General features: G+C 39.4%; 1 protein-coding gene, 1 long non-coding RNA gene and 1 pseudogene across 2 annotated transcripts; 1 reads left to right on the forward strand and 2 right to left on the reverse strand.

The window, feature by feature from the left end:
• Positions 1-4955: 4955 nt before the first annotated feature.
• On the reverse strand, positions 4956-5492 carry LOC117505230. Its single transcript, XR_004559052.1, has 3 exons — positions 5402-5492; positions 5175-5269; positions 4956-5020 (listed from the first exon to the last, which is right to left on the reverse strand). It is a non-coding gene; the product is annotated as an uncharacterized LOC117505230 (long non-coding RNA).
• A 1727-nt stretch (positions 5493-7219) lies between these two features.
• On the reverse strand, positions 7220-8148 carry LOC117505431 (endophilin-A2-like). The gene is made up of 3 exons (XM_034165074.1): positions 7969-8148; positions 7555-7613; positions 7220-7475 (listed from the first exon to the last, which is right to left on the reverse strand). Exons 1-3 carry the CDS (start codon positions 8146-8148, stop codon positions 7235-7237), a joined length of 480 nt encoding a protein of 159 aa, XP_034020965.1. The 3' UTR covers positions 7220-7234.
• A 1224-nt stretch (positions 8149-9372) lies between these two features.
• Positions 9373-18759, forward strand: LOC117505432 (annotated as a pseudogene).
• Positions 18760-19058: the final 299 nt, after the last annotated feature.

The following is a 19058-nucleotide window of genomic DNA, read 5'->3' on the forward strand; positions in this document are numbered from 1 at the left end:
AAAGTTTGATCCAGATCTGATGCCGATTGTGGATTTTGTGGACATTTGAATTTAAAATGAAAAGCCCTCTGATGTACATTTTGCATCCAAAAGTGCCTTATTTGCTCTCACTTTGACCTTGAAATTGTTTTCCAAGGTAAACGTTTGTGGAATTGGAAGCATTGGGGGAGGTGCTTCAAGTTCAGATCTGGATCAGTTTTCTCTTACACTCGTGTTCTGTGCATTCCCAAATTGGACCTGGACCATATCAGAATTGTGCCACTGCACAAAACCCCCAGAAGTACACAGATTTGTGGTCTGGAAGTTGAAGTATTGTTCAAATTTCCAATCCTTTTATGTATTTCTCAAAAATGAAACCCTAACTAACCTTTATTGTAATCCAAACCAAAAGCCAATGAAGGTGAAAGTGTTTGCAGCTAAATAAATAAATAAAATAAATGTAATAATTTATTATTATTATTGTCTGGGATCACAAATGCTCATGTTTCTTAAGTTGCTGTATTATTAAATCAACTTGGAAGAACAGCTCGCTCTGTCAGTGTCTTTCTAGTTAACAGTAAACAAAATTCAGTTATGTGTTAAAATTAGCTGGAGCTTAAAAAAGTACAAAATAATCAAATCGTACGTTTCAGAATTTTAAAACACATAAAAGTTAATTAAACACTAATAACGAATTGAATGTATGGAAGCTTACCATTCAAAGGGGAAGAATATTTAAAGAAATTCACCAATAAATTGATAAACTGCGTGAAACAGTTTAAAAAACAATTTAACTTCTACTTCTTGGTTTACTGGTGAGTAGCAGCTTAAGTCCATTAGCGCCACCACCTGATTAGGAGTGTAAAACATGACTAAAAAAAGGGAAAGAAAAACAAGAAAAACAGAAGGGTGACTAGAATTTTCATTATTAAGTAACTGTAAATACAAATCAGAAAAAGGTTTTGGAAGCAACGTTGTACAATATTTATCATTTAGCTCAAATCTTACTCTGCAGTGTTTTGTTTGACTATCTTGCAAAATTGTTTTATTGCACTCTACCTACATGCCAACAGTATTTTTTATATTCAAGGACAACAGTAGTTTATGCTATGTTCAGCTGCGATGCACTAATAGGCTGATGTTAAACACTATTTGCTTGTAAGTTTGTACATATATATGTTAAGTTCACTGTTATTTATTTTGACTGAATTAATGTTTAACTTCCTGTCATTTTGAGTTATAGGGTACTAAAACCAATCAGCAAACATCTGTCAAATTAATACACAAAATGCATAATTTGAAATGATTTATTTGAATTTAAAATGTTGGATTATACACAGAATATCTATTACAAATCCATTTATAAATCTGTCACGGACATAAAAAAAAAGTTGGAGTTGGTACAGCACCATAGCATAGCTAGCATGTAACAAAGCTACAGGTAAGACTTTATGAGTCATAAAGGCTCCAGTCAGTGATGCAGTTGGTGAAATGTGGTAAATATGGCATCTTCTCTTTAATGTAAAGTGCAACAACTCTGGAAAAAACAAATAAATACATTAAATGTTTTCACCATCAAATATAAAAAAGATGGTTTCAAAATGTTCAATCCATTTCAACAATCCCGTCACAATTACAACATAGTCATGTTTGCAAAGTAGTACTGTCTGCGAGCTAAATGACATTTTTACTTGTGTTTCTAAATAAAAGCATTTAAAAAAAAAAAGTCTTTTCATTAGTAAACATGCTAGCTATAATCAGCATGAAGCCAATCATACTGCAAATATATCAAATGTTAAAGCTGCAAACAATTTAAAAATTAATTTGTAAAATCAAACAGCAGCTGCCTCACAATACCTAATTAGATTATTTTTAATGTAGTCATTTGATGGGTTAAAACATTTTCAAGTCTGCTGTCTTGGGAAGCCATTAGCTTCCGTGTTAGGCAAGCTAACTAAACGTTACCTGAATATAAATGACTTGAATAAATTTTTGCTGTTTTCTTGTCTTACTCAAAGCACAGGAAAACAGATATTGTGCTTAATGAAACTTAAAAGGCTTTTGTACCGTAAAACTCACAATTCTTACAAATAAAATAAAATTACCACCACCAGACAGCGAGCGATAATTCTTTTACCTCTTTCCAGGTACAATAGCTGTCCTTATAACAAAAGCATCCATACACAATCCGACTTCCGATACACACTCTTTTATGACATAATAGAGCTTAAAACAAGCCCCTCCTTTTTTGGAGGAAATAATGAAAAATTACTTTCAGAGTCGCCACTAAAATGCTGACGACAGGTTTAGAGGAAACCAACATTTTACCTCAAAACACTGTCACCTTCGGTTCATAAGTAAATTATTTCATTTTTTTTTTTTTTTGAGAAACAGAAAAAGACAATTCACTGGAAAGATGAAATACAGAACAGTTTTAGAAAAATAAAAACTCCAGGGGTTTTAAAGTGAATAAAGTTTGTTTATACATGGTGACTTGATACAAACTGAGAATTTTTAAAATCAAATTTAATGGTGAAATACAAATAATTAACAGATTACACACCATATAACCCGTTTAAAGCATGTCAAATTAGTGAACTTTAATGAAAATAGTAATATTAAAACAGTGGAAGCTTTATTGAACACTGATCAAAAATGAAATATGACAGAATTCACTTATGTTTTTCTGTAGAAATGTGCTTTTTGGTCCTCAAATATTACACAGAAAACAAGCTGAATTCTCACAACACTCAGCGAGCATCAATTAAAAATATTAAGTAGCAAAATGCAGCCAGCATAAACATTACTCTGATACAGTTTTGTAATTTCGGCTTGCTCAGAATACTGATCGTCATGGTTAGGACCTCTACAGTTTGACTTTGAAAGTGTCATACTTACTAAAAATTGACAGCAAAAATTTGTAATAAGCTAAAAATAGAGAAGTTCAAGTTGTCAGATGGAGGCTCGACGTCTCCGGGTTAGGATCCTGCTTCATGATCCTGATACAAACGGACCGTCATCACCTGTGCAAAACTTTGATCTAGGTTTGATCTTACAACCCCTGGCAAAAATTATGGAATCACCGGCCTCAGAGGATGTTCATTCAGTTGTTTAATTTTGTAGAAAAAAAAGCAGATCACAGACATGACACAAAACTAAAGTCATTTCAAATGGCAACTTTCTGGCTTTAAGAAACACTATAAGAAATCAAGAAAAAAAGATTGTGGCAGTCAGTAACGGTTACTTTTTTAGACCAAGCAGAGGAAAAAAAATATGGAATCACCCTGTAATTTTCATCCCCCAAATTAACACCTGCATCAATCAGATCTGCTCATTGACATTGACCCTATGGGTCTTTTTGCAAGGAATGTTTTTGCAGTTTTTGCTCTATGGCAAGATGCACTATCATCTTGAAAAATGATTTCATCATCCCCAAACATCCTTTCAATTGTCCAAAATATCAACATAACCTTGTGCATTTATTGATGATGTAATGGCAGCCATCTTCCCAGTGCCTTTACCTGACATGCAGCCCCATATCATCAATGACTGTGGAAATTTACATGTTCTCTTCAGGCAGTCATCTTTATAAATCTCATTGGAAAGGCACCAAACAAAAGTTCCAGCATCATCACCTTGCCCAATGCAGATTCCGAGATTCATCACTGAATATGACTTTCATCCAGTCATCCACAGTCCACAATTGCTTTTCCTTAGCCCATTGTAACCTTGTTTTTTCTGTTTAGGTGTTAATGATGCCTTTCGTTTAGCTTTTCTGTATGTAAATCCATTTCCTTTAGGCGGTTTCTTACAATTCGGTCACAGACGTTGACTCCAGTTCCCCCCATTCGTTCCTCATTTGTTTTGTTGTACATTTTTCGATTTTTGAGACATATTGCTTTAAGTTTTCTGTCTGACGCTTTGATGTCTTCGTGGTCTACCAGTATGTTGCCTTTAACAACCTTCCCATGTTGTTTGTATTTGGTCCAGAGTTTAGACACAGCTGACTGTGAACAACCAACATCTGATGATTTACTCTCTTTTAAGAGTTTGATAATCCTCTCCTTTGTTTCAATTGACATCTCTCGTGTTGGAGCCATGATTCATGTCAGTCCACTTGGTGCAACAGCTCTCCAAGGTGTGTTCACTCCTTTTTAGATGCAGACTAACGAGCAGATCTGATATGATGCAGGTGTAGTTTTGGGGATGAAAATTTACAGGGTGATTCCATAATCATAATTTTTTCCTCAGAATTGAGTGATTCCATATTTTTTTTCCCTCTGCTTGGTCTAAAAAAGTAACTGTTACTGACTGCCACAATCTTTTTTTCTTGATGTCTTATAGTGTTTCTTAAAGCCAGAAAGTTACCATTTGAAATGACTTTAGTTTTGTGTCATGTCTGTGATCTGCTTTTTTTCTACAAAATTAAACAACTGAATGAACATCCTCCGAGGCCGGTGATTCCATTTTTGCCAGGGGTTGTAGTCGACTTCACCGTCCACTCTGGAGTGCACACGGAGAACTGGATCAGGAAAAGGTCAAAAGGTCAAGGTGAAAATTTGTTGCAGAAAATCACAGCGACACATGAAATTGGCGAGGCATCCACACATCAGATATACTCTCTAGGAAAGGCAGCAAAGCGTCCGTCCTGCTTTCGGGCATCGCGGCAGTAGACATCAAAGCCAAGGTCTTGGTTGCCACAGCGATGACACAGCTTCATCATGTCTCAGAGTTCATGTTACGGTTTCTCCAACCAGTAAAACAGACGCTTTTTGAAAAACTAATGGAAGATTGAAACACTGGAAATTTTAAAACAGTCATACATGTGCACGTCCACGTGCACACAGCGTCATGGGTAAGACTGGTATGGGAGAAGATGGTTGCTTCCAAACCCACAGTTGGGAACGCTGTTAGCGATTCAGGATTTATTTGTTACAGAATGGGAAATGTAGTTTTTAGGCACAATTCCACGCTTCCCGCCCACAGCTCCCAAATCCACTGCTCGTCCACCAGCTCCACCTGCGTTATGATCGTCACCAGCCTGACAAGGTAAGGAACAAAGGAGTGAGGACTTGTTTATTTAAAAAAAAAAATAAAAAACAGTCTACAAACTGGCCTCCAAATCAGTAAATTTCTGACTGATAAGAACCTTCTTTACCGCGGTTGGCGTTACTCAACGCCGCCATAAAACACACCTTTAGCGTGAGCTCATCTTCGCTCTCTGCAGAGAAATCAAACAGTGCCTTGGCCACACCCTCCACAGCACACTGCTGGCCTGTGATAGGCTGAGCTGGAAATCAATACAAGCTGTTAATGCATGAGGTGCGATGATGAGCGCCCTCTGGTGATGGACGTGAGTTAGAACGTTTTGGAGAGGGCTCGAGGTCTAGTTTAGATATTCTCAGTTTTTAATAATACGCACCGTGTCCTGCTTTCTCTTGTGTATTTATAAGCGCGTGCGTCGAACTGTGGCAGGGCTGCGTGAAGGCGGCGGGGTAAAGCCCCTCCCTCCCTCCAGTCTTCCTCTCCTCCACTCAGCATCAACGTGTTCCACCACTTGGATCAGCCCCCTTGTGGAAAGACAGATCCTCTGTGGTCTGACCAGGAAAGTCGAACAGAGCCAATGCCCACTCCTCTGTCTACAGACACACACACACACACACACACACACACACACACACACACACACACACACACACACACACACACTTAATTTCCCAACTTGTGGCCCGTGGGCCACATCTGACCCACACTTGCTTTGTTTTGGCCCTCCACAGCAATTGAAAAGCTCTTTTCCAAATGATAAATTACTCATAATCAGATTAAAGAGTAACATTTTTATGATTCTGAAATTGCATTCTAGATTTAGTAATTTCTTTAACATTCATAATGTAATTTTATGGATGTAATTCACACAACAAAGTGTATTTGTGACCCAAGGCCCTACATCGAGGCAAATTTATGGACCTTCACAAGAATGAATCACAAGAAATAATTTGGGCACCTCTGTTTAAGTCATTTTAGGGGACATAACGTAACAGATTAGCCTAAGCTAACTGAGCTACAGCAGCCTAAAAGCAAGACGGTATACTAAACATTTGAGCTAATTTCTTGTCCAGAGCCATTTAAATTTGGCACAACTTTCACAAATTGCTAATATTAAATGAAAATTAAAGAGGAAAACATACACAATTAGCATAATACATCATTCTACTGCAACAAGCTATCTGCTACATGCTAACATAAGCTAGCTTGCTAGCTTGTCAATGCAGCTACTGGGTTAGGATAGCCAGTTTGCTAGTTACTGCAGATACTATCTGAATACTAAGTTGACAATAATCAGTTAAGTAAAATGTATTTGTGGTCAACAGTCTTTTGGAAGTAGATCTTAGTTTTGGAAATGAAAGAAATTGGTAAATAAGCTCATCTGAACTATGTGGTAATTAAAAACCACAAATATGCTGAGAGAAGGAAGACGTGTGTTTCAGCTACAGTCATAAATTCTTTTCTGCAGAGTTGTGCGGATGTGTGACTACTCAGAAAATAATAGTTTATTTAGTTTCTCTATTTCAGGGCCCTTTTTTCACTGACTGCCTCACTCGATCTTAAGCGAATAAATTCATACAAAGTCCTTCCTGTAGGGTTGTGTGGAAGCCATCACAAAATAATGTAAATTTAACCATTTTCACTCACTCCTTTGTCCCTCAATCCATCAGACTGTACAACTCCTCACTCAGGAGGAGGAGGAGTAACAGGAAGACAGACGGGAAGGAGCCAGAAGCCAGCAGTATTTCCAGCATTTATATATGCGTCTTGAAATTTGCAAACTTTTTTACTTTCACTTTTGACACTGTGTGCTTCTATACAATGCTGCTGGAACCTCAAGTTCCCTGAGGGAGTCTTCCCAAGGGATTAATAAAGTTCTGTCTAATCTAATCAATGCATTTTAGAGGTTAGGAATTACAGCTAACTAAATAAGTCAATAAAATTTTGCAACTGTTTATAGTCCGTTATGTGACACTGCTAGCTAATATGACGGCCGTGTCCATTTTAGACTCTTCAGTTCCTTCAAAGGTCCAAAATATCCAAACAGCTTTTCATGTATGAAATCATGAAGAGAGTCACCTCTGATTCTTGGTCCTGTGAGGTCTTTGGTGCTGTTATGAAAACAGATAAACATGTTAGAAACGAAAAATAAAAGAAGGTAGGAAAGGTCTTATTTTAGTGGGACACTTCCTTCAGCTCACCAGGACTTTCAGCTGCTGCTGTGTCTGCTGTAGTCTTTTTCACTTTCCACAGACAGCGATGCCGGCTGTGGGAGGGGCTCCATCACCATGGTGAAGCTCAGAGGGAACATTCCTATACGCCCATGGATTTGACCCCGCCCCCACTCTTGCCCATTGACCTCCATGAGGACGATGACATCACCTTGGCAGAAGGTGAGCTCGTCTTCCTCCTCTCCTTCGTAATCAAACAAGGCGATGCACCGTGGACCACTAAACACACACAAAAAATGTTTTATTCATTATAAACATTAAAAAAAAAAAGACTAAAATTACATGTTGAGAGTCCAACCTGTCAGGCGGAAGGTCTAAAGGTTCCTTCTGGGCAGTTTGCTGTACAGGCAGGATGGACTGTGGGGAAAAAAATAAAATAAAATCATGTTAAATTCTCTACAATAAAAGCATTATTTGGAAAATGTAGCTAAAGCAGCCATATCCATGTATATTTATCACCCCCTAGGGCAAATCCCATGCAAATACATGGCTCGCTGTCACATTTCTCAGCCAAATGCAGCTGTGATCGCTAACTTCATGTAGCGAGGTTGTTTTATTATTTAAGTTTCTACCAACGATTCTTATAATCAATTGGATTTATGGCTGCTGTCGTCTACACGTGCTAACTTCACTGGGTGACCTCCTTAACTATGCTCCCGAATAATCACAATTTTAAAGGCCTTAAAATAATACTTTTTAAAATGTTCCACACCTTTGACTCTGATAGGTCAGAACCCTCTAACACTGGTTTTAATTGGCTGTCGTGATCAGACACAGGATCTGGTTGGGTGTCCAAGTCCAGGAGACATTCTGAAGGCTTGATGACAGATGGGACGTTGGTTTGATCCTGCACTCGCCCAACAGATGATCTGAGGGGCGGGACTTGGGTCATCCAGGACGATCAGGACTTCCTGTTTCTAAAACACAAGGTTTAATATTTGTGTTGAAGAAAAAAATGCACAACAACATGTGTGCACGCATCTCTACCATGTAGCTGCTATAGAGAGGTGGCCAGGTTTAGGGCGGGGACTAGTAATTATTTTTTGTTAAATATGCGATTGTCAACCAAAGTCTCTTTAGACTTTTGCGTCTTTACATCTGGTGGGAATTGAGCTTATAACCGCAAGCAGCAGTGCCGCCTTGCTGAACCTGGTCCATGACAGACAGGAGGTCTGTCATATTTTTGTTTATCGAGTGGAGTATTTGTTGCCGTAATCCTGGATTAAAGAGCAAAGTGGGAGTCAGGAGGAGCAGAGACAAAGATACAACACAGGGGGGAGGAAAGGAGAAAGAGTGGTATCAACGTGGCCTGCAGGGGGAGCCATTCAGTGTGTTGCTCGAGGTCATGCTGGTCCGTGTGTCATTCCCTGGAAAACCAGTTCTACCACCTGACCCACATACACACACTCAGCCTGGTATTTGCTCAATCCCTTACAGGTTGACACCCATCGTGTGGAACGATGGATTCATGAGGTGAACCCGATGACCCGAGACCACAACTGTTTGGTGTAAAACATCCAGTTTTAACGCCTCCTGTTAACAGCAGAGGTCGAACGGTTCACAGTCAGATGTGATTGAACCCAACATCCTCTGTGCACTCACGTACATACACAATGTGGCAATTTCTAAGTGAGTCTATCATTAGCCAACTTTAATGTAGAAAAAGAGAAAAAAAACCTCCAAATTGATTTGTGAGCAATCAGATCCAAGGAGGATGTGAACTCTGGCTATTTTCTGCATAAAAATGGCCGCCATTTCCAAACGAACAAATGTACGCAAATAATATTGTGATGGAAACAATGTCAATGAGTAATACTGCGTCCTTGTTAAATTTAAAGAAAAGTTATCAGATGGTTTGCGTAAATATGGCTGCCATTTCAAAAACAACAAACAAACAAAAAACAACAACAAAAACCCCAAATCTATAGCTATCATTTTTTGATGTGAAATATGTCAATAACCCATATTACACCCTTGTCAAATTAGAAAAAAGTGAGACAGTTTTTGAGAAACTGCTCAAAATGGCTTTCGGAATAAAAAAATGGCCGCCATTTCCAAAGGAACGAATCTACGAATATAATTTTTAGACAGGAACAATCGCAATGATGACCCTATTATGCCTTTGCCAAATCAGAAACAAAGTGAGACAGTTTTAGAGATATCGCAATAAACAGACGATGACTACGACGGACGCTGCGCCACAAATACACAATTCGGTCTTGTCTGCATTAAAATTTGTAAAAAGGAAATGAGTGAGGGAAGCCACCAAGACACTCATGACAACTCTGAAGGTTTTATAAGCTTCTGTGGATGTGACGGAGAGAATCAGCCTCCTGAAACTCTCCCTTCTTTCTGCTCAGGTGAATGTACGTTGCGCCCCAATGAGCCTTACCGGAAGGTCGACTACCACCAAGATCTCCATCCAGAGCTGGAAAGCCTGGTGCCAGCACCGGGATCAGCACCGCTGGCTCAGGCTCGGGCTCGGGCTCAGGCTCAGGCCATTCCGCGGCATCGGCGGGGGAGTGTCTGTGAGTACAGCGCCCAGCTCCAAAGACGTCCCGAAGGGCCGAGAGGAGGCAGAGAGAGCAAGACTTCATCAAGCCCAAGCTGGTGCGGTCATTCGCAGCGGTTCGTGAAGCCTCGCAAGGCGGTGAGGATCCTGCTGAACAAGAAGACGGCCCCACTCCTTCGAACAAGTGCTGGCTGGACATCACTGAGGCCATCAAGCTGGACTCGGGTGCGGTTGAAGCGGCTGTACACGCTGGACGGGAAACAGGTGAGAAAAAACACGATGACTTTAGTGGTGCTACAGTGGTTACATCATCTTTTAATTACATTCATTTAAAATCACGTTGCAGATACTTGTTTTCACGGAAAGCAGCGCTCGAAATTTACTGAATGTGTTACCTGTATTAAAAAACAAATAATTTCTATGTCGTTATAACAATAAATTAATATATCTGTGAAAATTAAATATGTTTTCCTGTGACGAGAAGCAGAGTGAGTCTGTTTAAATCCTGGAAACACCTCAGTCAGCTCAGCTTTGATTTATTTATTTTATTTTATTTTTTGCTTGCATCTGGTTTTTCTTTGATGGTGTCGAAGCGACTGCTCGCTGATCCTTCCTTACACTCTTTTTGTGTGGATTCAAACGCATCATGTGTTGACTGGTCTGAGCTATTTTTAACCACACAAACTGTCCAATAAGCTCGGAAGTGTTCAAATTTACTCCGACGCTCCAGAAATATTAAAATCAAAGCAATGCAACTATAGGCTGCTTTCAAAATAAAAGCATTCACAAAATTCAACCTGTTAGTATGCACTTTTAACATAAGCTGTTGACAATAAAGATAAAAAATAAAAGAAGAGCTAAGAAAAGTATGTTAGAAGGGTTGACAGGAGTTTTGTGAAAATCATTTTTTTCTGCAAACACAAAAGCATAAATTCCACAGCAGACGTCCAAAGCCAGCCCCTGGGATGAGAAAACACTTCTTACCCTTTGTGATGATGCATTTTGCTTTAAACCATAAATAATCCACAATTTAATCCACTCCTACCAGCGTGTTGATGCTTAATGAATGCTTTTATTTGAAGGCAGTGCATCAGTCTTTTATTCTCTCAGATGCTCCATCTGCCTCACACCACTTCAGTCATTTCACATCCAGTCTGAATGGAACAAGGCCCGCCTTGTGTGTGCGTGAACATGTAATTAAATGCGTGTTGCGGGGACACAAATCAGGTCTTGCACGCGACATGCGCCCTTTACAGAGACAAAAGGTCAATCGCTGCAACCCCATGTTACATTAGTGCAGTTAAAACTGTGGTTCTGGTCCTCTGGGTTTTTTTTTTTTTTTCCAGTTTGTGCCACCACTTCGAAAAGCAGAGCCGGGATCCCGTCCACACAGGTTACCATGGCACCCGCTCATGCATTAACAACCACCGACTCCGTAGAAACACAGTGTGCAGCAGACAAGGGGTTTTAAGAAGAAACACCGGGTTTAGAGATAAACGCCAACATCAAGGACAAAAGGAGGATAGGAAAGGGGAGGGTGATGGGTGAGGAAGGAGAGGGGAGGAGGAGGAGACGTCTGGTTAGTGAAACACCGCATTCAAAATACAGTTTATAACAATAGCTGAAAGTATTACAAACTAAAACGTGCATTTTTTATTTTAATTTTATATTTTCTTTTTATGATTCAAAGGTTTGGGGGAGAAGCCAAATTGAGAATCAGAGTTAGAATTAATCATATAGATATATATATATATATATATATATATATATATATATATATATATATTAAAAAAAAACACCCAGATGCATGAAAATGTACATTTTGGTCTGTGGTCAATCATATTAATTCACTGTAACTGAAAACCTCAGCTACGTTGTCATAACTGACATACACATATTTTGTTTGTGTGTAGTTGACGTGTCTGCAGGATTTCTTCACCGATGATGACGTGTTCTTGGCGTGTGGCCCGGAGAAGTTCCGCTATGCCCAGGATGACTTTGTGCTGACACATAGCGGCAAATCGCAAGCCTTCGTCAACGGTGAGGGGTACATGCAGGCTAGCTGAGTAACCTTGATTTTTCATCAATCTGAATTTTTTTTTTGTTTACAATAATAACTTCAGAATGCAGAGCAAAGGTGTCTCGATCCACCGCCCCTCAGAAGACAACAATTCCCAAGACTCCTAGTAGCTCTGCCTTGCCCTCCTCTAAGACGCCTCCAAAACCACCACCCAGAACAAAATCACCTGGACCAGGTAAGACATTGATCTATAAACCAGATAAATAATTAATAAGATAAATCCGTTCCTGGCTAAAGCTGTCAAACCTTCTCTCTACTCTACATTTCCTCTAAAGTCCTTAATATTTTACATTCTAGGGTGATAACTACCTGCCACGCCCTTCTCAAGGGCATTTCTAAAGAATTTACCAGCCCAAGAAGTTAAATGTATTTCCCTTCAGTTACAGAATCATCTCTGTTTCTTCTAAAGTCAAATTTTGGTGTTAATAATTACAATTTAGACATTTTGAGGATTCGTTGAGTCAGTAATGGTTGGATGTTCTAGCTTTGGCCAAAAAGTTCAGAGACCACAGCACAATCGTCCATGACGGAATTTGGTCACAAATGGTCCTTGAAATTTTCACTGTGACCAATCACATGGCTGCTTTATCTTTCCTACAGCCAATGAGGCCTCTGGACCGCAGTCACCAGGGAAAGCATCGAGGTCTAGCCCCTCCCCAACCAGTCCTGGAACAAGACGCAGCCTCAAGGTCAGATTGATTGATTGATTATGTAATTAATTGATTTGAGTTTTTCCACATATTGTCAAGAATCACAAATGAATAAAACTACTGGAGTTGTAACAAGAAATAGCCCGGAGTACCCAAAAATAATAAAATTAGAATATAAATGAAAATAATGAGTTAATTAAAAAAATAAATCAAAATGTAACAATCACTTATGGTTTCAAAAACCAAACAAACAAACAAACAAAAACATGATTTCTAGCCTGTTTCATGTAGAATTTTTTTTTCTTTTTCATAAGATACAAAACATTCTTTAATATTTTTCCCTACAGGTGTCTCCTCATCGAGCCTCATCCACAGACATGAACGGGGAGGCGGAGCCACCCGATGACACCACTGTTGAAGGTGTGTTAGTGTCAGTCAATCAATCAATCAATCAAAAAAAAAAAAACAAACAAAAAAAAAACACTATTCATCAACCACTTCACTAATTATTTAAACCAAGATGTCATTTTTAAGTCGTTTTAAACTGCTTAAATTAGATAATAGCTGTTTTTAAATTGATATTTGTACAGTAATATCAAAAAAGACAACAGTTGAACCAACTTAATTGAATGGTTTCAATTGTTAACACTCAAATTAATTATTTTTTTAAATAAATTAGTAAATTAGAGTTGATCTAACTTACTAACTTAATTTTAAATAACGTAATTCATTCAGGTGTAACCAATTGAAACATTATTAAGTTGGTTCTTTTTTCAGTGGACTTAAACCAAACAATTTTACAACATAGATTGAGTGCTTTAAATTGCTTTTAAATTAAAAGGTAAATGGACTGCATTTTTTAAAGCGCTTTTCCATCTGCATCAGATGCTCAAAGCGCTTTACAGTAATGCCTCACATTCACCCGGATGTCAGTTAATGTTTAAACTGCTTTAAAACAGGGATTTGAACAGAATAAACTAAAACGTGCCTTTAAGCTTCTTTGAGAGATTTACAAACCAGCTTAAACAAAATTATTTATTGTCTTATTTTTACTGTTCTACACCGAGGACAGATGGGCTTAAACTGCTTTCAGTTGAGTTTGAATTGGACAAAGAAAGCTAAATGTCAGCAAATGTTTGTGTTTGAAAATCTGAAACCATTTTACTGACGAACTCTTCTTCTCCGACAGTAAACGGTAATCGCTGCATTTCTTCATCCACCATAAATGAGAAGTACAAATTGGCAAAGTCATAGGAGACGGGAACTTTGCTGTGGTGAAAGAATGCGTGGAGAGGTAAAAAAGTAATAAATCTAAGTTTATTCCACTTAACAATAAAGCAATATTTGGACATAATTTTAAAAAATGTCACATATCAATTTATTGAATTATATATCATTTTTTAAAGCTAAAAAAGATTTTTAGTTATTTTTTTAAAACTTTAAATATCATTTCAGTCAAGCTGTTGATGTCTATCTTGAAAGTATTATTATTATTATTATGTATTTAGTGATTATTTCATTGACAGGTCGACGGGTCAAGAGTTTGCTCTGAAGATAATTGACAAAGCTCGATGTTGTGGGAAGGTAAACTGACAGCACTGATAGATTTTCCGATCAGTATTACTTAAAGGGTGCTTTAAAACGGTTAAATGCACAAAGCAGAAACAAAAAACCATCTGCTGGTTGCAGAGTATTTGATGCACGCTGCACCTGACAGTGGATTACTACAACCGTATTATCAATAAGCAAATTAAATCATGCATTTAATGCCACAACCTCCAGCCAGTTAGAAACATCAAGTAAAAGATGTTGAGAGTCAAGACGGCTCCTTCCCAAGTGCAGGACCAACAGACTGAAACACTCCTTTGTCCCTCAGGCCATCAGACTGTACAACTCCTCACTCGGAGGGAGGAGGAGTAACAGGAAGACAGGGGACGGGAAGGAGAGGAACAATAATAGTCAATATATTTGTATTTATATTTTGGAATTGTTTTTGACTTTCACTTTTGATACTCTGTGTGCTTCTTACCCTCTGCTTACAATGCTAGTGAAACCTCAATTTCCCTGAGGGAGTCTTCCCAATGGAATAATAAAGTTCTATCTAATCTAATCAAATTTAATCTAAAGTGATATTTACGAAAGATATGACAAAACAGACAATTCTCAATAAATGTGCCATGTTTTTAGTAAATCCGGTTGCATGATTGTGCTCGAAAAGGAAACTCCCACAAACAAACGTGCAATGTTTGCTAGCTGCAAAAATAACTGTGTCCACACATTTCCGCCACCAACTTGTCACTGATCCGCTTCAGTAAGTCCTGACATGGAATTTGAGGCTTGCTGCTCACGCAAGCGTCAATCAAAGTGTTGTTTCTCAGCTTCGGCTTGTCAAAAAAAATAAGACTGTGCCTGCAGGAGCACCTGATAGAAAATGAAGTGGCAGTGCTGCGACGGGTTCGACATCCAGCATCATCCAGTTAATCGAGGTGGACGAAACGCCCACTCAGCTCTTCCTGGTCATGGAGCTTGTAAAGGTGCCTCATCAACTTCCTCTGCTCCTTCTTCTTTAAACGCAACTATCTTTTAAAGAGCTAATAAAGTTTTCGTTTTACCCCACATTCAGGGCGGCGACCTTTTTGATGCCATCACATCCTCCACCAAGTGCAGCGAGCGCGACGCCAGTGCCATGGTGTACAATCTGGCCGGAGCCATAAAGTACTTGCACAGAATGAACATCGTCCACCGAGACATCAAACCAGAGAACCTGCTGGTACGTAACTATACTTCGTTTAGAAAAGCACAAAGCTGGCGGTGTCAGGAGCCCCTTAATGGATTTAAGTAATTTCACGCCCATTAACATTTCCAGTTAGAGACATTTGCTGCCGTGCTTCCTGATGGATAATGCGGCAAAGAACCAGTTGGATGATGTTCACAGTGAACCAGGGATGTGTCCATTTCATTTCCCTGCCATCGATGGGGAAGTATACTAGGGGAGCTACGACCACTACCTTTGCACCCCCCAGGACTAAACCAAACCAACTTTTTTAGGTTCCTTAGATGACCCCAAAACACAATCAGGATGTTCCCAAAAATAAAAACTGGCCTCAAGCCAATTATCCAAGATGGTGTCCAAGATGGCCACCAAAATGTTTTTTTCACTAAAACACCAATGATTTATTATTAAGTCTGTTGTTTGTTCCTACTATGTATTTAATGATAGGGTCTATTGGCGGCCATTTTGAATGTTAAACCCATGAATGAATTTAGTTTAGGCACAAATGAGTTTGCTGTGACCTGCAATGGTCTTCCCATTGAATCTCTGTGATATTTATGTTGCTTCTATGTTGTTTAAAGGTGTTTTAGTGAAAGACCCTATTTTGGTGGCCATCTTGGATAACTGGCTTGAGGCCAGTTTTTATTTTTGGGAACATCCTAATTGTGTTTTGGGGTCGTCTATGGAATCTAAAACAGCTGGTTTGGTTTAGTCCTTGGGGGTGCAAAGGTAGTGGACGTAGCTCCCCTAGTAGTATCTCTGTCTATTTTGGATTGTTGGAAGAATTTTTGCCTTCTTATACTGCAGGTTTGTGAGTATCCAGACGGCACAAAGTCATTGAAGCTGGGAGACTTTGGTTTGGCAACGGTGGTGGAAGGACCGCTGTACACGGTGTGTGGGACGCCAACATATGTTGCCCCAGAGATCATTGCGGAAACCGGGTAAGACGGAGTTAGTGGTACATCACACATAGTGTATTTTTGCGAACGTCAAAGTCATTACAGTGGTACAGAAAGAGCTGCCAAAGAAACAAAATTCAAAGACATCCAGTCGGCACATTAGGTTGGTGTCCATCGTCTGTGCTTCCAACACAAAATACTCAAACCAGCATTCTTTAAATCTGCTTTCTTTGGATGAAATATATCTAAGAACTGATTTTCATGTACTCATCTATTATATTATATTCCTGCTTATTCCAATACATGTTTTATTCCTTTAGTTCCAGTCTTATGTGTGATTACCTGCTGTGTTTGTGGTCGCAGTACGGGCCTAAAGGTTGGATATCTGGGCGGCGGGACGTCATCGCCTACATCCTGCTGTGTGGGTTTCCGCCCTTCAGAAGGGTCAGTAGGTACAACATCATCCCACAAAAACCAATCTACAAAAACCATCTAGAAAAACCAATCAGAGACCCAATGACATTTATGACCACTCAGTCAGGTTAATGTGATTAATGAGGGTTAGTGTTTTACAAGTGTGATATGTATATATATTTTTAAAAAAGTAAAAAAAAAAAAAAATCCAAAGCCCGCCTTGTGGTTCCAATGTGTTTCTGATTGAATCTTGTTCAAGTCTTTATCCTTGATTCTTTGAATTCCACTATTCCCTCATCAGTGAGAATAATGTCCAGGAAGAGCTGTTTGATCAGATCCTCAGAGGAAGCTGGAGTTCCCGTCTCCAGATTGGGACAACATCAGCCTGCCTGCCAAGGTAACGCGCAAAATCCCGATTGGACATTTTCCCAAATAATGAAACCATCCGATATCGAGGCCATTGGACTGCTGTATCCAGAACACAAAAACCACGTAGTTAAACCCAGTTGTTCATATTATTGTTTTCTCAGCATGGATGGACTCACAATGTGGAACAAGACCTAGAACAAAAACCTCCACAGACATGAAAATTTTGTAAAACCGCTGTAAATGGGAACCACCCCTTTTGTAAGCAGATGGTTTTGAGAAGCAGCTAGGTGGTGCAAGTTTAAAACATAAGGTGTTTTACTGTTAAGAACCCCTCGGCTGATGCAAAATACAACATTTATTGGGGAACAGCGACCTACCATCCCCCCCTAAAAAGTAAGTCAAGATGACCTATCTTCAGTAGTCTTCTTCTCCACCCCAAATGCATCACTGTAATGAACATCCCATAACTTGTCCAGGTGGTATTGTGTTTATGTAGTCAGTCCTGACCAAGCTGACTTAGTTCCTAAGAAAGGGTCCGTCAATGTGTCCAATCTTCAGAAGGCATCTGGTCCATTTTTTGATGCATCATTGACAACCAAAATGATAAAAAAAAAAAAATCTCTTGGCCTGAACAATTTGACCCCCCCAAAAAAACATAGGTCAAGGTGACCAGTCTTCAAAAGGCCTTTGGTCCATCTTAAGATATAATCATTGGCATCAACATGATATACATTCTTTGGCTAATTTAAGGGTTAATTTGTGCTTGTCAACACATGGACAAACAGACAGAAAGACAGGAGGAAGGATGACAAGATGATGACAGTGCCCCTCGGCTTTCATTTGTATAGCACCAAATCACAACAAAGTTGCCTCAAGGCGCTTCACACAACTAAGGTCTAACCTTACCAACCCCTAGAGCAAGCACATAGGTGACAATGGTAAGGAAAAACTCCCTCTGATGATTTTGAGGAAGAAACCTGAAGCCGACCAGACTCAGATGAGTGACCATCTGCTTGGGCCATGCTACAGACAACTGACAAAATGAAAAAAGGAAATTTGGGAGTCCATGCTGGTGCACAGGATGAGTTCAGTATTTTAAATTTAGGTATTATTGCTTCAGAGTGTTTTTGAGGACATCAGCATAATAACTAATGGTGGCTTCAGTGTATCATCTCTAAAATTTAGACAGTACTTAATGGTACCCTGAGAGAAATGACTCCAGGTTGTTTTGCAGTAGATCTGATGTGACATGAATTCAGTTTCCTGCAGCATGCTAACAGCCACGTGACCTGTTCCTCAGATGCTGATTAGCCAGATGCTGCAGGTAAACGTGGATGCTCGCTTCACTGCTGAGGAAGTCCTGTCGCACCCATGGGTGACGGTGAGTGCAACACATCAAGGTACCTTTGCACGTTTTTCCTTGTCAGGCCTAAAAGGTTTAAAAGAGATTATGTCCTGCAGGATGAGACCCCGATAGACTCCAACACTGTTGAGCAGCACTGAAGATCAGCACAGTGAAGGACACCTTGGAGCCAGATCAGGAAACTCCACTGCTGGAAACCAAACAGGTTCCTTCACCATTGGTCTAGAACATGTCTAATGGAATTACCTCCCGTCTAGTCTACAACACATTATTCCTGCAACCGGGCATCAAACAAGTTCCTAACTACTGGATAGCAACTCATTTCATCTACTGGAACCCAAATAAGTTGGCAGGTCTAGAACGTATTTAGCTTCACCTCCTGGAAACTAAAACACTGTATATCATATCCGGATGGAACCATCTTGATGTTTTTTTTTGCCAGATACTGAACAAGCACCTTCAGCTCCAGTCCAGAACACCCCTTTTTCATACAATGGAATCCGAATGAGTTGGCATCCAACACTTGATTTTCAACTGGAAGCCAAACGTATTCTCCCTGTGCTAGACCAGAATATGTTTACGGGAATTAAAGATTTACAGTCGCACACCTCATTTCTTCACATGGAATCCATCTTAGTTCCAGGCAACATTATCCCACGGCAGCCAAAACCTGTTGCATCCCTTATGGTCTACTCTACAACATGTACTATTTATCAACTAGACACCAAACAAGTTCCCTTAG

Source organism: Thalassophryne amazonica, chromosome 23 (assembly GCF_902500255.1).
Source record: "Thalassophryne amazonica chromosome 23, fThaAma1.1, whole genome shotgun sequence".
NCBI lineage: Eukaryota > Metazoa > Chordata > Actinopteri > Batrachoidiformes > Batrachoididae > Thalassophryne > Thalassophryne amazonica.